Source organism: Scatophagus argus, chromosome 4, assembly GCF_020382885.2.
Source record: "Scatophagus argus isolate fScaArg1 chromosome 4, fScaArg1.pri, whole genome shotgun sequence".
Classification (NCBI taxonomy): domain Eukaryota; kingdom Metazoa; phylum Chordata; class Actinopteri; family Scatophagidae; genus Scatophagus; species Scatophagus argus.
In genome coordinates, this window is record NC_058496.1 from 27339745 (window position 1) to 27363397 (window position 23653).

The window sequence follows — 23653 nt, forward strand, 5'->3', positions numbered from 1 at the left end:
AGAGAAGGCGGCCGGCGATCTGGAAGGCTGGGTCCGGCATGTTCTCGTTTAGCCATGTTTCCGTCAGACAAAGCACCGCACAGTTCCTCATCTCACGTGAAACGCTCAGCCTCAGTCGAAGTAGGTCCATCTTGTTGTCCAGAGAGTGAACATTGGACAGGAACAGGGACAGGATTGGTGGTCTCCCGACGTTAGCCTTTAACCTAGCTAACAGGCCGCCCCGTTTGCCCCTCTTCTGCTTCCGTGTACACCGCTTCCTCTTGCCCTCCGCCCGACGTAGCCTGCTACGCTATTCCGGTGTTCTCAGCAGGTGCAGTCTGCCCAGTGAAGCTCTGAGTTGGTGTGAGGCCATTGTTGTTGTTGTTGTTGTCATGGTGATCGAGCTAAGTAAGGGTAAAGCTTCTTTGAGTAGCTTAGTAGGGATGGGGTCTAAGAGGCATGTGGTTGGCTTGGATGAATATACGAGTGAATATAGCTGATGGGGATCAATAGGTGAAAAGCAGTCAAGATGATTATCTGTTTCTACTTTTGGTTCTAAGACACCAGTGTTTGATGTTAGACTAGTACCAGCTGAGGTCAGTAGGTGCTGAATTTTGTCTCTAATGTTTGAAATCTTGACGTTAAAAAAGGCTTATAAAGTCATTGCTGCTAAGGGTCACAGGGATACAAGGCTCGATGGCACTATGGCTCTCTGTCAGCCTGCCTGCAGTGCTGAAGAGAAACCTGAGATTGTGCTTGTTATCCTCAATTAATTTTGAGTAATAGGCTGCTCAGGCAGTCCGTAGGGCCTTCCTATATAATCTAAGACTATCTTGCGAGATTGAGCGAGATTCAATAAGTTTGGAGGAACGCCATTTCCTCTCAAGTTTTTGCGCATTTTGCTTTAATTTGCGAACCTCTGAATTATACCAGGGTGCAAGTTTCTTTTGCTTTATGAGTTTGTTTTTTAGCGGAGCAACAAAGTCTAAAGTCGTTTTTAATAAGCTTGCAGCACTGTCCACGAAATGGTCGATTTGAGTCCACAATTCCTCCATCTGTACATGGACTGATTCAATGTAAACTCATACATAGAACTTACTACACTAATCATACATTGTCTAAAGTCTGCCCCAATGTTGTTGATGCCTGTAATAGATGCAACCAGTCTCCTGCAGACCTTGTTCACATGTTTTGGTCGTGTCCAAAATTAGCAGACTTTTGGTCTAAAAAATTTGACACTTTCCATTCTAAAATTCGGAGAGGCTAAGGTTTTCCCTCAAAGTCTTCTTGTGGAAATTTGCTGAAATTTGGAACCCCTTGCTTTCCATCATAGATTCACTGGACATTATACCTGATGATATCTGAGTTATTTGGTTTTACAGTGTAACTGCCCATCAATCAATAATCAATCCACAGTGTCTTTTTTATTGTTATTTTATTTTAATTTATTAATTGATTTTGCTTTTGTTTGTTTTGTTTTTTTTTTATCTTTCACTTCATGTTTTGGGGGGGTTGTTTTTTCCCCTTTGGTATTGCGTTTGTCACCTAGAGACAGGTGGTATCAGTGTGTGGGGTCTTAGGTAGGGGATAAAGAGGGTGCATTGGGAAAAAAATTTAAAATGTGTGCATTGTTTCATGTTCTTCGTGTGTCCTTCTTTTGTCGACATTTTGTTTCGTTGATGCTCACTAAAACATACTTAAAAAAATTAATAATCATCATCATCATGCAGCAGGACTAGACAAAGCAGTCGGAAGCGATCAGTAGTTCGAGTTCATCCCTTCTGTTTGTGATGGATCTGGTGTTTGTGAGGAACGTGCTGGCAAGCGTGTGTTTGTGTGGTTGCTTCCTTAACCTAGCATGTAGGTCTGAGCAGCATTCTCACTTTTGCTTTCTCTCCCACCTCTGTCTCCATTATCTGCTGATCCTGCTAACAATCCATGGTGATTCAGGTGGTTTAGTGATGTCCTTTGGGATATTATTAGCCATCAAGTAATTGCTGGAGACTCTGATATTGTAACATGTTCTATGTTGATCAGGTCTTGTCGGTTGTTTGTTGTACCTTTTTCTGAAAAAAACACAAACACACTGAAAATGCACCAAACAATATAGCCTAGAACAGCTGCACAGATAAGCAATATAGAAAATGGATGGATGAGAAGAATACAAAAGTTACGTCTAATGGTATTTGTGGTGCAGTGGTTAGCACAGTGGCCAAAATGAGCTTCCTTTGCGGGGTGGCGGGGCATTCCCCTAGAGATAGGGTGAGGAGCTCTGTCACCCGTGAGGAGCTAGGAGTAGAGCTGCCTCTCTTTCACATAGAGGCGAACCAGTTGAGGTGGCTTGGGCATTTGTTTTGGTTGCCTCCTGGACGCCTCCCTGGGGAGGTGTTTCGGGCATGCCCCACCGGGAGATGGCCGGAAGACCCAGGACACGCTGGGCATCCCTGCTCAAGCTGCTGTCCCCGCGACCTGGTCCCAGATAAAGCGGAAGAAAATGGATGGATGGGTGGTTAGCCCTGTCGCCTCACAGCAAGAGGATTCCAGGTTTGAATCCTGGAGTGCGGAGTTTGCATGTTCTCTCTGTGCCTGCGTGGGTTTTCACCAGGTACTCCGGCTTCCTCCCACAGTTCCAAAAACTCTACATTGCACCTAGGTGTGAGTGTGTATGTGTGGTTGTCTGTTTTTGTGTGTCTGTCCTGCGATTGACAGGGATAGGCTCCAGCCCCCCCCACGACCTTGACGAATAGCCGGTATAGAAAATGGATTGATGGATGGATGGTATTTGTGGCATGAGCGCTGGTGATTGTGTCGCTTAGTGAAAAGCTAAATTTGATCTCTTTTATTGTTCAACTTCCAGGAATCTACATATAAACTGTGTCCTGGAGATGAGATTGTAAAAATTGGAGGAAAACTGGTGTGCACCTTTAGCTACCAGGAAATCTGGGAGCTCATGCTCAACCTTCCCATGACACTGTCCTTGGAAGTTAAGCGAGCAGTTTCAGGTAAGACTTTGATTCAGAATACACTATATGGACAAATGTATAACAACAGCAGCGACGTTAATGACACTGCATTCTAAATACATGGACAGCTTTGCAGCTAGAACAGCTTCCACTCGTCTGGGAAGGCTTTTCACAAGGTTTTGGAGTGTTGTGGGAATTTTTGCCCATTCATGCAATAAAGCATTTATGAGGTCAGGCACTGATGAAAAATGAAAAGGCGTGGCTTGCACTCTCTGTTTAAGCTCAGGGCTCTGTGCAGACCAGTAAAATTCTTCTATACCAGACTCATCCAACCATGTCCTTATGGTCCTTGAGCAGGACCCGGCTCACAAGGGAGAACCATCCTGCTGATTGTCTGCCGGTTAAAGGAGGAGAAGAAGAGGTAGACAGGACAGAGAGGATGAAAGAGAGAGAGAGAGAAGCATACATGCAATAAACATCATACATTGCAAAGCACAAACATGACAGGTTGTTTTAATTGGAATGCTGAAGGACTATATATTGTATTTGTATTTGTTTTTTAGCTGATAAGTTGTTCAACTTAATTATAGTAGCACTACACCACTTAATTATAGTAGAAGAACGACATAGGCAGTTTTGTCAGAGGGCTGGATGCAGGTCAGAATGTAGATCTGGACGGAGAGAGACCTGCAGAAAGATACAGAGAGAGAGAGGGAGGGAGAGACACAAAACTACAAGGAAAACTGGACATATAGTTAATGACGTAAAATGATGGCTCAATGGTCGACCTGATGAGAGGAGGGGAGAGGAAGAAGAGGAGAGAGTAGAGAAGGCGGTGGTGTTGAGGAGGTGGGCGAACTGCTCAGTGGATCATGTTTGTGTCTCCGGCAGCAAAGACCTATAGCAGCGTAGCTATAATAAAGATTAAATACTAAGAGTTAATCAGCCCTATAGTACCTGTGGCTGTATGTCAAGAAGTGACTGTAACTATACCTTTCAGCACTACACACTTTGTTTGAGGCTAACTATACTCTTTACTAAACAGAAAGGTTTGCAGAAAGTCTGGTCTTAAAGGTGGAGGTGGTGTGTGCCTCTTGAACCCAGATTGGCAGCTGGTTCCACTGTAGGGGTGCCTGATAGTTAAAGGAGGATTTTAAAGTCTAATCTGAATTTTATCGAAAGCCAGTGAAGGGAAGCCAAGAGATATGGGAGATATGACCCATTTTGCTAATTCCTGTCAAAACTCTAGCTGCTGCATTCTGGATCAGCTGCTGTCTATTAATTGAGTAATTTGAACATCCTGATAATGAGTTGCAGTAGTCCAGCCTAAAAGTAACAAAAGCATGGACAAGTTTTTCAGCATCACTCTGAGAGAGGATGCTCCTAATCTTGAAAAAAGGCGGTCTTAGAGATCTGTTTAATATGATGGATAAATGACATGTCCTGATCAAAGATAACACTGACTGTGGTTCCTCAGTCATACTGGAGGCCAAAGTAATGCCACCCAGAGAGAGAATATTATCAGCTATTCTAGTTCTGAGATGTTTGGGGCCAAAAATAATGACCTCAGTTTTGTCTGAGTTTAATAATAAAAAATTGGAGGTCATCCAATCCTTTATGTCCTTAAGACATACCTGAAGTCTGACTCACAGCTTTGTTTCTTCAGATTTTATGGATAGGTACAGCTGGGTATCATCAGCATAACAATCAAAGTTTATGCTATGTCTCTGAATAATATTTCCTAGAGGGTGCATGTATAAGGTGAACAGGATTGGGCCAAGCACTGAACCCTGTGGAACACCGTGATTATCCCTGGTACGTAAAGAGGAAACATCATTAACGTAACCAAAGTGAAATCTATCTGATAAATATGATTTAAACCAGCCTAGTGCTGTTCCTGTGATCCTAGTCTCGTGTTCTGATCTGTGTAATAAAATGCTGTGATCTACAGTGTCAAAGGCAGCACTCAGATCCAGTAGAACAAGTATAGAGAGTCCACGGTGTGATGCCATGAGGAGGTCATTAGTAACTTTAACCAGTGCTGTTTCTGTGCTGTGATGGGCTCTGAAACCAGACTGAAACACTTCAAACAGACTGTTCCTGTGTAGGTGATCAGTTAGCTGACTTGCAACCACCTTTTCAAGTATCTTAGAAATAAATGGGAGGTTGGATATCGCTCTATAGTTTGCTAAGATGTCTGGATCAAGTGAAGGCTTTTTAAGTAAAGGTCTGATAACAGCAGTTTTAAACACCTGTGGTACATAACCTGCTGTTAAAGACAAGTTGATCTGATCTAATAACGAAGCACCAATCAGAGGAAAGACATCCTTGAGGAGGTTACTAGGGATGGGGTCAAAGAGACATGTAGTTGGGTTAGATTTATTAATACTGGAGGTTAGTGCAGGGAAGTCTAGGGGCAGGAAGCTGTCCACAGGTGGATTAGGATTAAAAGAGGTTTCTAAAGATGGTAGTATATTGGCTATCGTGGAGAGATCTTGATTGATTTTTTTCTCTAATGTTAGTGATGTTATTGGTGAAGAAACTCTTCACTACTAATCAGAATCAGAATTCCTTTATTTATCCCAGAGGGAAAATTCTTTAACTGTCTGTAACAGGCTGCACATGTATCAACACATGCGCACTTGGAGCTACAGGAATACAAGGTTCAACAGAGCTATGACTCTTTTTCAGCCTGGCTACAGTGTTAAAGAGAAAATGTGGGTTCTTGTTTTGCTCTGTTAATGAAGAATAAGCTGTTCTGGCTTTACAAAGCGTCAATAAATGTATAAGGGAGCATGTATAAGGTGAACAGGATCGGCCCAAGCACTGAACCTTGTGGAACACCGAGGCTAACCCTTATATATGAAGAGGAAGCATTATTAACTTGAGCAAAGTGAAATCTATCTGTTAAATATGATTTGAGCTTCAGTGTTTGGATATTTGAATTATACGACGGAGCTAGCCTCCTATGATTTGTAACCTTCTTTTTCAGTGGGCCAGCCATGTCTAAAACCAGCAGTCAATTTCTGCAGGAGTAATATTTAAATCAGTGCGCTTTGTTGTACTGGTACATGGTGCTGAAGGGAGCTGTGATGGGATTGCATCCCTAAATCTGTCTACAGTATTCTCGGAGGCATCTGGTATAGTAAACCTTTCTGTTGTGTGCTGTTAGGTCTGTTAGAGTTAGTTGAAAAGTTATAAGTGAGTGGTCTGAAAAGAGAGAGTTTCTGAGGGGCACCTACCAGGTTCTCAGTTTCTAGGCCATAGGTGAGAACCAGATCGAGGGTGTGATTATGACAGTGAGTTACTTCATTTACTATCTGAAAGAAACCTGTTGAATCTAAGAGTGAATTATAGGCTGCCTTAAGACTGTCAGAGTCGTCCATAGACTTCCGAGACGTCCATGTGAATGTTAAAGTCACCCACTATAATGACTGTATCTGTACTGAGCACTAAACTAGATCTGAAATCTGAAAACTCAGACAGGAACTCGGGGTAAGCACCAGCAGGTGGTCGATACACAGTGAGTGATATTCTAAAATAAACTATGGATAGATTTAGGTTGAGGATTAATCTGAAGACTGGAGTGGTAGATTGCTGCCACTCTTCCTCCTCGGGCCTGTGCCTCAAGGAGCATGAATGACGACCGAACAACCACAGAAACAGAAGAGCATGCCGATGAGATGAGACAGATGAAACGGTACATCTTAGATAAGATAAGGAACAATAACGGAACGAACTGAAACTACCTCATTTACACACATGCACACCCTCCCTTCCACAAGACACACACACACACACACACACACACACACACACACACTTGCTTTACTGTTTGGCTCAGTAGCTGGTTAATTTGTTAGCAATATTTCATATTGTCATTTTATTTTAATTGAAGTCTATTGTTAAACACGCTATATTTTGTTATATAGTAAGTTGTTATAAAGTAACTGGTTGATTTGTAAACCAGGTTTTCAATATTCTGGCAGTGTTTTGGTCTTCTGGCATCCGATTTATTTTACTGTGCACTTCATTTTTCTTTTTACATGCTGGATAGCTTGACCTCTGGAGTTGTATTTATAGTTGTTGTTATATATGTATATGGTCTAAATTAATAGCCAATTCCAAGCATTGTTTCACTATCTAGGATATGTTCCCTTTTTTAGGGGTGATCCTAATAAAGACATAAAATTCAGTCTTTCAATTGTCTCAATTCAAATGATATGTTATCACAATAGAAATCGCTTGGCATGGGTCTGGTTAGACCTATATGTATCTTTGTGTTGATTAAAATTGGTTTAATTAAGAGTAGTTTTGAATGTCGCAAACTACTTTTGCTGTGTTTGTGTAACTTAGCTTGCAACATTTGTGAAGGTCGTAGCTTTAGTGTAGTGAAGCTTCAAATACTGCTGAGTAACTGGTAGCTTAACTCACTTCACTTAGCTCCAAGTACTCACTCCAAGTAGCTTGCCCAACACTGGAGAGAGAGAGAGAGAGAGAGAAAGAGAGAGATAGATAGATAGATAGATAGATAGATAGATAGATAGATAGATAGATAGATAGATAGATAGATAGATAGATAGATACTGTAGATGCTTTATTGATCCAAATGGAATTTCAAGCAGAGGAGTAACTAAACATTTCACACACCTTTCAGAAGACAGGAGAGGGATAGGCAGAGGGAGAGCTAGTGGGAGAAACCATGCTAGCACTAAGCTAAGCTGACCTGAATGACAGAGACAGAACGGAGATCGGCAAAGGACAGAACCCAGAGGATGATGCATTTAATAAACTTTTACTAAAATACTTGTGTACTTCTTTGTTAAAACCAACCACAGTAAAAGATACAACAAGGTATGTGGATTAGAGTAAATCTGCAACACCAAACACCAGGTGAGCGAGCAGGATAGAACAGAAACAGGAAGTGATGCAATATGTTACCACAAGTGACGCCAGACGCCCAGTGCCCAGTCAGAGCAGCCCCATCCCAATAATTTTGTCGATATAGTGTAACTTTATTCTTTATGAACTTACACTGATCAACCATAACATTAAAACCACTGACAAGTGAAGTGAATAAAATTAACATATCTTTACAATGCAATGTTCTGCAGGGAAACCTTGGGTTCTGGTAATCATGTGGACTTTCTTCGACACTACCCACCCACATAAAACACACACCACCCACCCACCTGGAGGGCTGGACACACACTACTCACTTGGTTATGTCCAACCCTCCAGGTTGAAGGCCCCATCTGATCTTTTGTGGTCATCGGCAACAGAATGTTGGATCCTTTGGGTCCTGTGAATTCAGGGTGGGGCCTCCCATCTTCAGATGGGAGGGTGGATTTGGTTTATTCAGGTTTGTCATGCAGCGCAACCCACAGACTTTGGGCCAACACCTCTGTTTTCACACAAAATAATGCATACATGGGGGAAACTACAAAAACCTCATTCATTTTTGTAAGAATCACTACACTAGTCTTTGAGTCACATAGAAAGTAAACACAGAAAATAGCAGTCACAGAGAAGTTAAACACAGAAAGTAGCATTGTGGAATAGCCAGGTTGACTAACAGGAGGCCTACATCCTTGCTGGCTTTTCTCTCAGCTAGTATTGTGATTGTGGGGTCGTAGCGGATCAAGGAAAATAGGTAACTTAATTTGATTTAGCTCCTTGCCTTTGAACTCTTTGTCAGATAATTACAGTCAACCATCAGAGTCGCCACTTTGCAGACCTTGTAAACCGGGATGGTTTGAGCAGATAATGTGGATTTATTACAGTGACTTCATTTCACTTCTGTGTTTATAGTATTTAGAATGTGAGGTAGCAATTTCAGACACTTGGTAGGTTGGTGGAGTTTTTTGATTTAGCACCATTTACTTTTATTTATATATTATTTATTTAGCTAAAAACTATTGGCCAGAATGGGTCAGCAGCGTTACAAGCACAGCCAGACAGCTGTCTACTACAGAAATGCAAGAAGAACAGTTTTTCTGCTGAGGTCTGAGGTTCGTATCTAGTTCATCTCTGCACCTTGCAACTGCTTGTTGAGCAGACATCCGCTGGGGAAGAGTTCATTGTTAATGTCAGTTTGCAGGCTACATAGCTAATTAGCTGCTTAACTGCAGCATACTGTGTAAACTAACATGCAAATATCATCTATCCCTTCAAATGCTAGTACGCCTCTTTTTAGTATCACAAACTACACACTGCGGACCTATGACACTAGCTTGCTTACTTTAGTGTTCTCCGGTGCATGTTCTCCTTGTGCCTGTGGTAGCTTTATCTGGGTACTTCTCCCTTTCCCCCACAGTCCCAAAAATATGCACATTAGGTAAACTGGCTACTCTACATTCCTCTAGATGTGAATATGTGAGCATGTGTGATTCTCTGTCTTTGTGTGTACCCCATCTCTTGCCTGTTGTCAGCTGAGATGTCCCACAGCCTGCTTTGATTAATGCCACTTGTGGCTAAATTTTAATTTTGGATTGCACCTGGTGGTGAGCCACAAATTATTAATTCTAATATACTAAAGAACTGTGATATTTGGGGATTCCAAATGCTAAAAGTATTGCTGGGTGTAGTATATTTTTAGCAGTGAAGGAATTGTTCAATGTAGAACTCAATGCTTGTCTGTTTCTCTCATTCAGTCGTGATTAATCTGTTTCCTTTTCATTTCTGGTCCCAGCTGTAGATCGATTAGGAAACGAACAAGGTGTCATCCTTCCTGTGAATACAACACATGTAAACCATTTAAAGGAGAAGAGCTCTGTTCTTTTCAATGGATCGGATCTGGAAAGCACTGATGCTGGTTCAAAATGTATGTACCCCTTACATGATGGTAGTGACTACACCGCTGACAGCAGTGTAATCGTCAAAAGGATGGTTAGCAGTGGCAGTCTTCATGAGCCCTCCTCAGATGAGGAGGAAGTTGAGTTTTGTTCCTGTGATTCCCAAAGACCTGATACTGGTGGACACTCTCATTTAAGCCAGTCACCAAATGGATCTTCACATTTTCATTATGCCAGTAGTCAAAATACAAACCTGGATCAGACCTTTGATCAGGTCTTCTCTGATGTGTCACTGACAAAGAAAGAAAACTCAACTACCCAGTGCTCGCAGCTTTCTCAGTTATTAGAGGTCTTCTTCTGCGAAAAACCATCGCAGTCATCATACTGTAGAACACCTGTGTCTTCTACAAAGTGCCAACTTCTTAGTGCCACTGATACCTGTGACAAATTTAAAGCATGTGTCACATCCAGTCACAGAGGGGCTTGCATTTACATCAGCCCCTACCCACAAGATACTCACAGTGTCACTGCAAATCTGCATGCAGATACCTTGTTGACCACAGATTTGTTGAAGCATTTGAATACGCAAACATCTTATTCTCAGTCAGTGGAATCAAAAACCTCAGGTTCGAGCGTTGGCAGATCTGATACAGGAGTGTCAGTGTCAATTATAAAAAAGGAAAAAGTCTTGAGGTGCAGAACTCATTTAAATCCCCATGCTAGCTTATTGCTTAAGAAGATCTCTGAGGAAAATCTCCCTGATAAATCAAATTGTCTTGTGTGGAGGGATAATTTTAAACTTCAGGTTGAAACTCAAAGTAGACCAAACACTTGCGTTCCCAATCTGAAATGCCTGAGAATTAAGACTAAGAACAAACCACAAGAGAAGGCTCTCCAAACACTTGCTCACAGTGAAAGTGCAGTTTCTTCAAGTGTTTCTCTGAACCAGGTGACAAATTTACCACCGATGATAACCATATCAGTCTTTTCAAAGGCCAATAACCAGCATAATAAAAACAGACATCTTGCCTCCCCCAGAGTAAGTGAACAATATACATTTGTCCATGGGTTTTCAGGTAACACATTACGAACTGCACAACTGGCCCAGGAGAAGAACACCCTCTTATTAACAGCTAAATCAATGGGAAAAATCCAAAAATCAAATGGTACAGTCAGTAACCCAGTATTTAGTTCACTGTGTTCTACTAAAGAAACTCATTCAACTGCAAGTAACGATTTCAAACCCAATGCTGTCAATACAAGTAGGACCCTTAAGTCCAGCGCATCCAGACTGTACATAAAGACAATGGAAAGGCAAAGCTTTTCCACATACAGTCCCTTGTCTGCAGACTGCAATCATTTCTCTGTTCAGCATAAGATAAAGTCATTTGAAAATCTGGCTAACTTTGACAAGCCCATGGCTAAAAACAGAGAGATTCAGTCCTGTGCATTGGCATACAGAATCCCACTTAACAAAAGGATTGTTGGTTATATGGGCTTGGTTAATTCTGCCGACTGCCAGGCACAGCAAAAGAGATTCAGTTCTTATGTGGGGAATCTAATCCCTACTACATCATGCTCACTTCCTAGTAAATCTCTCTCTAATATTGCAATGATGCACCTTGAGCTTTCACATTCAAGCCACAACACAGCTTTTCTGACTGAGGACAATCCTGAAGCTGATGTTCAGAATTCCCCTGATGGGATTACACCACAGATTTCTCAGGTGCTATGGGGAAAACACAGCAAACTTCCCCACAACAAATTGCGACACCTGAGGGCTCTCAGCCTGCCTGAATTAGAAAAACAATGCTCAAAGGACTTTACTAGAGGACATGATGCAACACCAGATAAAACTGAGTCTTGCATCGATCCCACTATACTTAAGAAAGCCACAATCACTAAGAGCTTTCCACCTTCTGCTACTCTGACAAAAGTTGATGTGAACAGAGTGAGTCAAGGCAGCCATGGATCCACTGAAGAGTCTCCTTCAGGAACCCCAGAGAGTCATGGTCACCAGCCTGGTTGGTCTATCAGGTGAGGAGTTCAGTTCAAACCTGCACATTTTATATTAGAAGCAGTAAGGGGGTGGGCATAAAGATAGAGATGTGTAATGGCAGCATTGATAACAATGTACTTGAACTATAGGTAATAATAATAATGGGCACAGTAAATGGTAAATAAATTGACTATACTTCTAGTCTGACAGACTTCTATGTCAGAGTGACTCACTACTCTAAGTGATTATAGCCCAAGCATTCATGCATTCATGCATGTATGCATGGTAGATATGAGCACATTTCAGTGCAGTTCAATTCAGTGTACAGTATACAGTGCCAATTCACAACAAAAGTTATCTTATGGCACTTTCCAATTAGAGCAGGTCTAGAACATTTTACACCATTTTTTCATGTAAATGAAAAGTAAATGTGTTCAATTTGTCTACAGTTTAAAGGACCTGGCTATATGTCCTATCAGTCCGTGCAAACTGCAAACACTGCTGCCATCACTGACTGTTAAATCATACGTGTTAGCCCTGCTTCAGGAGGCCAAGACCCTCACAGAGGTAACATCATGCTGCTCCATGTAACTGAATATCGAACATATTGCATAGACTTCGTCCTACTTTCTGTATGAATTTTTAACAGTGACTCTCTGCAGGTTAGCAGGAATACACACCTTGTTGTCCTGGCTAAAGAAGAAGGCTCAGGACTTGGTTTTAGTATTGCTGGAGGAGTTGACCTTGAGCAGAAGAAAATAACTGTAAGTTCAGTATGTAGAGAATGAGAAACTGACTGTTCAACACAGTCTCATTCCCAACTTTTACATTTTCACATGCAGGGTTCTGCTGTCAAGTTAGAAATGATGTTTATGAAATAACTGATTAGACAAATATGTCATATATTATGGCTCTTCTGGACTGTTAATAATGTTAGGAAATAGTCACATTATAGTTACATTTTGGCACAAAAACCTGTTTAGATTCTGGAAAAAAAATCGATTTTAAATAAGGATGTTAACTTATATATGTGTCATATGTTAAATTTCATTTGTTAAATGTCTGTGCATTTTGGCCTTACATGTTGTAAAATAACTGTATTAATACTATCATGAGTTTAAATTATACAGGCCATGGCCACTTACTTACATTACAAAGAGGGTTTTTGTTGATCCCCAAGATTCACAGCATCAGTACATGGTACTTAGACCTCCCACCCCTGCTTCATGGCAACACCACCACTACTACAAGCAACGAACAAGCAGTTTGCTGTTCTACATCGCATTTTTTTGCCCAGGCAGAGGGCATAATGCACAGGTATAAGGAGAAGAATGAAGAGACAGGAGGGTCATTCAAATGAGGCAAAAAAAGAAAAAATGTCAATCCAATAATCAAAGCAGACTGATCTTCTTCTCATGCTGCTTGCGCTACCTTAAAACAACTAGCAAAGCAGTTCACAGTATCACTGGGCTTTGAGTTTTATTACAGGAGATAAATAACAACACTCATCACTCATCATGTACTATATGAAAAGGTCAGCTGGTCCTCTACATATTATCATTATTATTTATGTAAAAGCTGTATCAGTATATCACCTCTCTTGTCAAATTGCTCATCAGACTGGATCTCAGGACTGTTTCACTCTAAATACCTGTTGGATAATGACTGCCTTCCACTACCTTGCATCTTATCTTATAAATGGAATGAATTACAGAGGATCACCTCGCTAGACAACTTCTAACTGTTAACTCTGAATCTATTTATTGATGTCTGTAATTGTCTCAGTTTTTTTATTTATTTTTTTTAATTGGAAAGCAATTGTAAATCTACATATGTCTGTCACTGCAGGCAAGACATAAACATACACACATATACTTTATATGCAAATACATTAATCAGGAAATAAATCACAAAGAGAACAAAAAATAAACAAATAACAACAAATATACATATAAACACATGTACACACGCATACACATACATAAGTATGTCACTGCTGTGGCAGAGTCAATTAAAACAATGAAAAATAGAAGAAAAATAACACAAAGCACCTGCCTATTTTATAACCCTTTGACCCTAACCAACCCTATCCCACAGATCTTTCTCCAAAACTTACAAAGTGCTGGATATTTCAGATAAATACATAAAAATACCAGATATTAATAATGAGTTAAATCATGGGCGGCACAACGGTGCAGTGGTTAGCCTCATAGCAAGAGGGTTCCAGGTTCGAATCCCGGTCTGGGCCCTTCTATGTGGAGTTTGCATGTTCTCCCTGTGCCTGCGTGGGTTTTCTCCGGGTACTCCGGCTTCCTCCCACAATACCAAAAACATGCACATTAGGTTTATTGGCTACTCTAAATTGCCCCTAGGTGTGAGTGTGAGAGTGTGTGGTTGTCTTTCTTTGTGTGTTGGCCCTGCGATTGACTGGCGACCAGTCCAGGGTGAATCCCGCCTCTCGCCGTAGTCAGCTGGGATGGAGTTAAATCATAGATCAAGCTACATCAAGTGCCTCCTTCCTAGCTTTAAGCACACGCTGGCCTGCTCCGTTCATAGTGGCAACAGATATCTCCTAAACTAGCATCTCTATTAAGGAGTAAACCCATTGATAAATACAAAGTGAATGCGGTGATTGACACCTAACCCACAGCATCTTTTTAGCCACTGTACATGAAGATAACCACAGCAACCATTGCATATGGTTAAAATTTTGGAGAGAGGTGGATGTCTAAGCCGAGTGCATCAGAGAGATGTTTTGCTATTTGTTGCCAGAAATTATAAGCTGATGGACACTCTCACATGATATGCAAGAAAGTCCCTATCTGATTCAAGTCACATAAATTACAATTTGGAGAAGGAGACAACTTAATCATAAAGCACCGCTTTAGTGTTAAATAGGTACGATATAAGAAATTGAGATTGGTTAATTTAATATTTAGATTCTGTGAGGAATGACCAACTTTCCTCCAAACTCTAGGCCAATTGATAGGTGATTCAGAGCAGTCCTTATTCCACACGTTTGTTATCACAAACGTCGATCATATTGCATGTCCTTTAGTTAGCCCCGATATTTTCATAAATAGATCCATTATTGGGTGAGTATTAGGTTTTCTGTCAATGAATATACTTGCTGCCTTTAAGGCAGAAAGTAATTGTAGATATAAAAAGAAAAAGTTTGATGACAGTTTATATGTTTCACTCAAATCCTGAAAACTTCTTAACCCATCATCATTCATGATATCTTCTAAACAGTGGATTCCTGATTTATACCATTGAGGTGAAATGAAATGCTCTCCACCTGACTTAAGAAAGCTGTTGTAGAATAATGGAGTACTGGCATGCCATTTAGATGTCCAATTATATATTCTTTCTGTTTTCCTGAAATTTTGAAGTTCACTGGCTATTATTGAACCATACTGCAATTTACATTTATGGACAGAAAGACCTGTAAACAAAAAATCATTTATAGAAACAGGTTCAACCAGATTCTTCTCTATGTTAAGCCATGGAGGTGAGGATTTTTCAGTAAACCAGTTTGACAAAGGATGAATAGTAAGAGCGTGGAAGTAAAGTTTAAAATAAGGGACCGATAAACCACCTAGTTCCTTCTTTCTTTGGCTAACTTTATTTTCGGTCGTCTGCCTCTCCATAAGAACCTTGTGATAATGCTATGTATTTTATCCCAGTATCTTGGAGGGGGTGCCAGAGGTATCATGTAGCTACAAAAATTAATTCTAGGAAGCACATTCATTTTAATTATTGAGATTCTACCAGACAGAAATATAGGTAGCTTCTTCTGATAATGATGAACTTTAAATTCTGAAGAAAGTTATGCTTCTCTGATGCTAATGAAATGTTATCTGCAGTATACAGTTCTTTATAAAAGTTAGAGAATCTTCGATTAATCAAATCAGGGTCAGTTATCATAGCCACAGTTTGTGATGCAGTGATTGGCATATTCATAAACTGATCATCATCATTCATTGATCATTTGTTTTTAATTTATTAGCTAAGAGCCGACTGTGACGATTACCATGAAAGAAGTGATTGATTCTATTTTTTTTGTATAACGACCTCAGCTCTCTGAGTTAGTGATAGGTTAAGTTCTACTTTTGCTTTGGTTAAGACTTTTGCTGTTTGTTCAGAGTTTTGTATTTGTTGTGATTTCAGAATTCAGAGATTGAGGTTTCTAATATACCAATTCTTTGAAGCTGCATTTTATTGAGTCTAGAAGAATATGAAATCACATAACTCCTTATGAAGCCTTTTACTGAGTCCCAAAGATATCTAACATCATCTACCGAGTGACGATTAATGTCTAAAAATTCTGCAAGTTCCTGTTCAAATTGTTCACAAAAATCTTGATTTCGCAATAAAGTTAAATTGAATCGCCACCTAGTGGATTTTTTGGGCAGATTAGAGATCATCAAATGACATAGATATGCATGGTGATCTGTTAAGGTCATATGTTTTATTTCTATATTTTGAACCAAAGATATAAAGCAACAAGACATAAAAATATAGTCTATCCTGGTAAAAGTTTTATGTCTATTTGAAAAAAGGTATATTCCTTAGCTGTGGGATGATGTAGCCGCCAGACATTGATAAGATTAAAATCAGAAAGTGAATGCTGTAATGCTTTAGTTGTTTGTACATTAGAATGAGATTTACTGGATTTATCCAATCTTTGATCCAATATGGTATTCATATCAGAACCAATTACCAATTCAAAGTCAGAAAGTTCAGCCAATATACCATTCAACTGCGTAAAAAAAAACATTGTCATATGAGTTAGGCACATATATGTTAATAAATGCCACTTTCTTTTCATTATATGTACACTTAAGGAATGGAACTCTGCCATCTTCATCACCTCCTTTGCCAATGATGTTAATTCATAATGCTTAATGCATTAATATTATGACCCCTTTTGTTGTATTTAAATCAGAAGAAAAAGCACATACTTTGTAGATGTGATTTTCCAATCTGTTAACATCATTTCTTTGCAAATGTGTCTCCTGTAGCATAGCTAAATCAATGTTGTTTCTTGCTAATAAATCCAAGAAGGCTACTCTTTTATTAGTGCAATTAAGGCCCTTTAAGTTGCAACAAAAATATTCAAACTACCCATGTGGTTTTCAAAATCAAAACATTCAGGGGAAAGCAATATATAAAAGGAGACTGAATTACAAGGATATTATGGTAAACCCTGATTTTATACCAGCACAGTAATACCAAACGATTCTGAGAGGATCCTGTACCACCCCCCACCCCGACCCCTTCAACCATCAAAGATAAAATTGTAACATAAAGAAAATATATTGCCCTATTAAACTGATTCTTCTTACTCTGCCTCATCTATGCGGAGGTGTAACACACTTTAAAAGGAGAATGGGAGAAAAAAAAAAAAAGTTCCTGCCGCTTCTTTAAGTGACTCCCCAAGGGTATCAGGGTAGATATAAATTCTTTGTCCTCTGTAATTTAGTTTACTTCCCATCGCTCCGACCAGACGTTGGATAGTACGTCTCACTTCAAAGCTGTGTAGCCGGGTGATCATACAGTGGCTCCTGTTTTGAGCAGCTGGTCCGGTACAGTGCACTATGCTCACAAGTGGTTGCGGGCCCAGTTTCTTTTCCCCGAACAATTCATACACAAGTTTAGTGACAAAGGTAGTAGAGGTACCTGCCTCTATCCCCTGCTGCAAGTCAATAATTCAGAGATTAAACTTCCTGCTGTAATTTTCGTGTGCTTGTGTTTGTTCCTTCGTTCTCTCCATACAGAGCTTTGTAGTTCTTCTCCAGAGCTTGCATGTGTTCTTCCATTGTATTTGCAACAGTTTCCAAAACTTCCACTTTAGATTTGCATACTGTTAATGAGAGATTTAACTTACTTAGATCCTCCTGCATCAGCTTCAGTTTAGTCTCAAATGCCATCGAGATTTCCTCCCGCACAATGTCTCTAATAATTTTTCCAAGTGCTTCAGGATCCATTGCTGCACTACAGAGTTTATCCGGCATGAGTTTGACAGGTGATATTAATTCATCACTAAGAACTGAAATAGGGGAGATATGAAATTCAATTTTTGAACTTAATTGTTTGAAGGTGCGGTGTGGTTGGTGTTTTTTGGCATCCTCACAGCATGTCGCCGGAAGTCCGCTGCCATAAGTTCATGTAATTGTCTCTGTTGATGTACAGTATGTCTTATGTCAAAATATAGAAAAAATAATGCCATAATTCAAGTCGAGAAATTTAAGAAAATACTTCACAGCCAATAGATGAATTAAGGGACATAAGAAATAACTATCAATGGGGTAAAAGCAGTCTGCATTTATCTTCAAATAAATATAAGTGATCCTTATAGTATTTCTTGACCACAAAGCATGTTTAAACTGGGGTTGATGGTATAATGCTATAGGAAGGTACCTGCTTGATGAAAAATAGATTTATACTGAAATATGAATGTTGAATGAGTGATATATAAATGTTCAAGTTTAAAAAGAATGTACAAAGCTGGGGACAAAGCTGACCATTTTTTAATATATTTGGGAAGTGGGTGGTAATAGTGTAACATGTACTTTTGTCTTCAGGTTCATCGGGTCTTCACCAAAAGTGCAGCTAGCCTCGAAGGTACAATCCAGAGAGGTGACAGCATTTTATCCATAAATGGCACAAGTCTGGAGGATAAAACCCATGGGGAGGCTGTGTCCTGTCTTCATCAAGCCAGGGTGTCCAGTCAAGCCTTGGTGGTCATTTGGAGAGACATGAACAGTGAAGTGACTATCAGACATGACAGACATGACTTGGCTATACAGTCGAAGACCGATAGGAACAGGTTTTTACAGGAAGCTGTAGCTGGTAAGGTTTACATCTGTGACATTGTTGACAATTTCATTAATCTTCACATTAACACTCCTTTAATATAGTTTTCATAAAGAAATCATCTGATCTACTTGTCCTGGCAGTCCAATAGCGGATTATTTCATTGTTTCAGATGCCAGGTGTAAATAGACAGTCCAGTATAAATCGTAATTGCCGTTGTATTGTTAGCTGCCATCAGCTGGCACCAAGATAGCTTAGCTCCAATAATAAGCAGTAACAACTTCTTCTTCCCTGTAATACTGTGTGATGAAAATTTCGCAATTGTTGATGTGACTGCAGATGGTGCTTTAACTGTGGAGCTTCACAAATCCTCTGCTGGTCTGGACTTACGTCTGGATTGGGCAAAATCCTCAAACCAAGGAGACAGGTCTCTCATTGTCAAACCGATCTTCAAACTTTTTTATATACATACCGCAGAAAGTACATAATGAAGCAAAATATTAATACACTTGAATTTGTGGTAGTCCAGTGTTTCCCCTAGGATTTCATCCTTGGGTGGGGATCTCCGTGTGGTGTGGACTTCTGGGATCTTGTTCATTTTGTTAATTCTGTTATAATAACAAGGTGCATATCATATCATCATGCAAATATAACCTGACATATTGAAAATATATAGTACATTATATATAAAAATATTTATATTTATTTATGGCGATATTGTGTACAGAAATGTCACGTGACTAGCTGAACGCTGAGCTGAGAAACAGACGAAAACCGGACTGTACTGTACTATTTCATAAAGGCCTGCATAATTACAAATTTCTGGCTATGTCAATGCCCCCATCCCCGCTGTGGCCTTCCCCCGCCTGTACAAGGCAGCCTGCTGCAACTTCCGGACTTTGTTTATTTATTTATCTGTTTTCCTGATACAGGCAGTTCCTTTGCTCATATTTCACAAAACGTAGTGCTATGATGTTGAATGTTACAAGGACTGTGAGGAATACAAATGCAGACCATACTGTTCTGATCGCGTAAAAAGTATATCTTTTTATTCAGATTCTATGCACACGGTGCTCTGGTCTTTATACATTCATTCATTCAGTCATTTTCTATACCGCTTATCCGTCAGAGTCGCGGAGAGGTGGAGCCTATCCCAGCTAACTACGGACGAGAGGCAGGATACACCCTGGACTGGTCGCCAGCCAATCGCAGGGTCGACGCACAAAGACAGACAACCACACACTCACACCTAGGGGCAATGTAGAGTAGCCAGTTAGCCTAACGTCCATGTTTTTGGTATTGTGTGTATCCTGGGGAAAACCCACGCAGGCACAGGGAGAACGTGCAAACTCCACACAGAAGGGTCCAGACCGAGACTCGAACCTGGAACCCTCTTGCTATGAGGCAACAGTGCTAACCAGGTCTTTATACAGATTTTCTCAAAGTGGGTTTTAAAAAGGCAATATATCTCAGTACAATTGTATTGTAATCCCTGTATCATGTTAAGTATTCTATTGTCCAATTGTTGCCAGTACATGGCCAATTTATAATGCCAAGTTCATCTGTGTAGACATGTAAATCTGCCATATCCTTAATCTGCAAACACATGTAATAATAGTGGCTTGGCACTCTTCTTGTTCCCATGCACTGAGCTCAGATGTAATTTAAGTTCAACTTACCAGAGGTTCCTGGCACAGATGTGAAGAAGCAGAAACTCTTATCCACATGTTATGGCCCTGGTCTGCTGTTGAATCTCTGTTGTGGAGGGAGGTGGCACACATCAGAATCAGAATCAGCTTTATTTGCCAAGTACGTGTGACCATACAAGGAATTTGACTCCGGAATTTTTCTCTCTCCTGTGCACCATACAAAATACAAAATAACAAATAATAGTAATAAAAAATGAAGAATAAAGTATGTACAAGAAGAAAAAAAACGAGATAAACATATATATACATGTAGTGCAAACAGTGTGATGGTTCATACAATGGCAGGTGGATTACGGGGAGATCAGGGAGACAGCCTGACAGGAATCATTAATGTACATCTCTAGTGTTCACCCACGACATACCTGTTATACTGTAAAAACGAAAACTTGATTGATGTTGAATTGATACATCTTGTATTGTTGGATCAACTTTTTATAACTGAAGTAGCTGAGACAACATGTTACATTGTGCTCTTAAATTCTTGAAAAACACAAACTGAATAAACATGTAGATTCAAATGGAGCCAACTATTTATCTACACTGAAGTGTGTTGACCTGCCCTTACATATAAATACAGGACCAACAAGAAGAACATACAGTAATGTGAATGATGTTTTTAATTACAACATAAGTTTTTGCTATTTTTGCATAGTAGTTATTTTAAAAATGTTAAGTTGTGGCAGACTGAAGAATAAAAACTGGGCAGCACGGTGGTGCGGTGGTTAGCACTGTCGCCTCATAGCAAGAGGGTTTCAGGTTCGAATCCCGGTCTGGGCCCTTCTATGTGGAGTTTGGGTTTTCTCCAGGTACTCTGGCTTCCTCCCACAATACCAAAAACATGCACATTAGGTTAATTAGCTACTCTAAATTGCCCCTAGGTGTGAGTGTGAGAATGTGTGGTTGTCTGTCTTTGTGTGTTGGCCCTGTGATTGACTGGCGACCAGTCCAGGGTGTACCCCGCCTCTCGCTCGTAGTCAGCTGGGATAGGCTCCAGCTCCCCCGCGACCCTGACGGATAAGTGGACCTGTTGTAGTTGGATTTTGATTACATGCTTATTTCTTTCCTGCCACTGCCTGACCTGTCTTGGACTAGCATTGTGTATGGAGGCATGGCATTAATGCTGTCATTTGACTGAAAAATATCACTGAAGCTGATTATTTTTGTGTTTTTTCTTTGGGAGTGAACATGATTTGGGTATTGGGTGAGGAAGTGAACAGACAGCAGGTTAAATGGTAGCAGACAGCAACTATCAGCAATATCAAGTAATTTAGCCAAGTTGTACAAATAATGTTACTGTCATTAGTGTTACAACCAACAACAACTAGCCACTGCACCACCATACCGCCACTATTTATTCCACTATAGGGACAAAAGCATTGGAACACCCGATCATTACTCTAACAGGGACTTTTAATGACAAGCATTCTCAATACATTGACATTGACTTGTTGGAGGAAAATGCCTCACAATCTCCAGTTCCAATCTTCCAGTTCATCCCATGTTTAGTTGGGTGTTTAGTGTTTAGTTAATTAACTCTCCAAGATGTTTGGAACAATCTACCAGCCGAGTTCCTGTCAGCTCTCTCACTGTTTGATTTCCTGTTTTATTTTTCCGGATTCCTTCATTTCCTATTTGTGTTCGTTGTTGGTGTATTTACTTTCGTTGCCTGTCTATTGTTTTCACCATGTCTCATTAGCCCTTCCTTTGTGTGTATTCATTGACCTGCCTTTCCCATTGTTTGTTGTCAGAATCTAAGAATTTCATTATCAACAACTGCTTCACTGTAACAGCTGTGTATTTGACCTAACTTTCCTCCACTTTTCCCAGCAGCATTACTCTTTCGACTATGTGGTTAAGACTAGCCCTCTAGTTCTGCTGCAGCCCTCTACTTGTGTTAACACCTATGCCCTGAGTTCACTTATGTGAACATCAGACTCAGATACAAACTGAACAAAAAATATTGCAAGGATGAAGGTTATCCCTCACTGTCCGTTGCGGCCCAAAATTTTCACATTATTTTGCTCTCTTCTTTCTCCTCTGTCACCCCTCTGGCCTCTACCCTGAACCATTCCCTCAGGACAGGCTCTCCAATTAAAAAAGGCAAATTGCAACTTACAACAACAAGAATAGTCCAATTTTATATTGTCATGTCAGTATTTTCTGGTGGCCTTATTTTTTCTTTGAATGAAGATTCTTTGATTTTTTTTGCTGTCTTAATGAGTACAGCTACATTGCTTCAGGGAACATTATTAAAAACAAGATTTTTATAAATGGATATCCTGCTACAACCAATTTTTTTCCATGTTTCATCTGAACATACTTTCATGCTTGCAGTCTTCTATAGTTCACCCTCCAGTCCAAACACTGTGTGGTTTATTATTACAATTATCAATAGCAAGCACAGTGCTTGCTCATGGGGAAATATTGGCTCTGTATTCTCTGTATTACAAAATTTAATTAAAGAGTATGGTCTAGACTTGCTCTAATTGGGAAGTGTCATGAGATAACTTTTGTTGTAAATTGGCACTTTATAAATAAACTGAATTGAATTAAACTGAATTCAAGCTGATAAGAATTTTTGGGAAAAGAAAATCAGGAAGTGTATTTTTAAGTACGGCTGAATTTCTGTACTTCTTTACAGCAGGAGGTGCTGCAGAATTGTCCAGCCTTATTGAAGTTGGCGATGAGATCCTGTCTATCAATGGCTGTTCTCTGGAGGGCCTCATATACCATGATGTCTGGAAAATCATTAAATCCACAAACCACGGGCCCAACCACCTCCTCATTCGCAAGCTCAATACCTGATTGTGATGAACAAGGAAAGAAAAACTTTCTGAAAAGGGCCAGTGTGATAAACAGGGAATGGAGAAGCAGTAGAAATAAGCACAAGCATTTCAATTTAAGTTACTTTATCAATCCCAAGCTGGGAAATTACTTCTCTGCATTTAACCCATCACTGATTGAAACACACACACATGCAACATGCAATGAAACACACAGGAGCAGTGGGCTGCATCAAGCGCCCGGGGAGCATATATTGGGGGTCAAGGGTACATCAGCTGTCTAATTTGGGGGGGGGGGGTGGTTTGGGGAATTATCACTCCACCACACTCAAATTTTTCCTGCCCGTCCAGTGGGGGAATGGAACCAGCGACCTTCCGATCACAAGCCGCTTCTCCAACCTGTAGGCCACAGCTGCCCCATTTTCACACTTTTCACAAATTTTCAGAAAGACTTCATCTGAGATTTTATGTTTTGTCTTCATACATATGTTTGTACTTATCAGTATGTCAGAAAGGATAGATCACTGACTATTCTGATGTACAATGCTGAATGATTTCTCTCAGATGAGAAATGAAGTTTGTTTATAATAGATTTACTTTGAAACAC

The 23653-nt window shown here is 40.1% G+C and overlaps 1 protein-coding gene across 1 annotated transcript in view; it reads left to right on the plus strand.

The window, feature by feature from the left end:
• The window catches only part of pdzd2 (PDZ domain containing 2), a 101766-nt gene extending 78452 nt beyond the window's left edge, over positions 1 to 23314 (plus strand). The window contains exons 20-26 of the mRNA XM_046386104.1: positions 2837 to 2981; positions 9634 to 11773; positions 12185 to 12302; positions 12398 to 12499; positions 18323 to 18547; positions 18845 to 19034; positions 22905 to 23314. Coding sequence (XP_046242060.1) covers positions 2837 to 2981; positions 9634 to 11773; positions 12185 to 12302; positions 12398 to 12499; positions 18323 to 18547; positions 18845 to 19034; positions 22905 to 23068 — 3084 coding nt within the window. The 3' untranslated portion in view covers positions 23069 to 23314. The remainder of the gene's footprint in view (positions 1 to 2836; positions 2982 to 9633; positions 11774 to 12184; positions 12303 to 12397; positions 12500 to 18322; positions 18548 to 18844; positions 19035 to 22904) is intronic.
• The last annotated feature ends 339 nt before the right edge of the window (positions 23315 to 23653 follow it).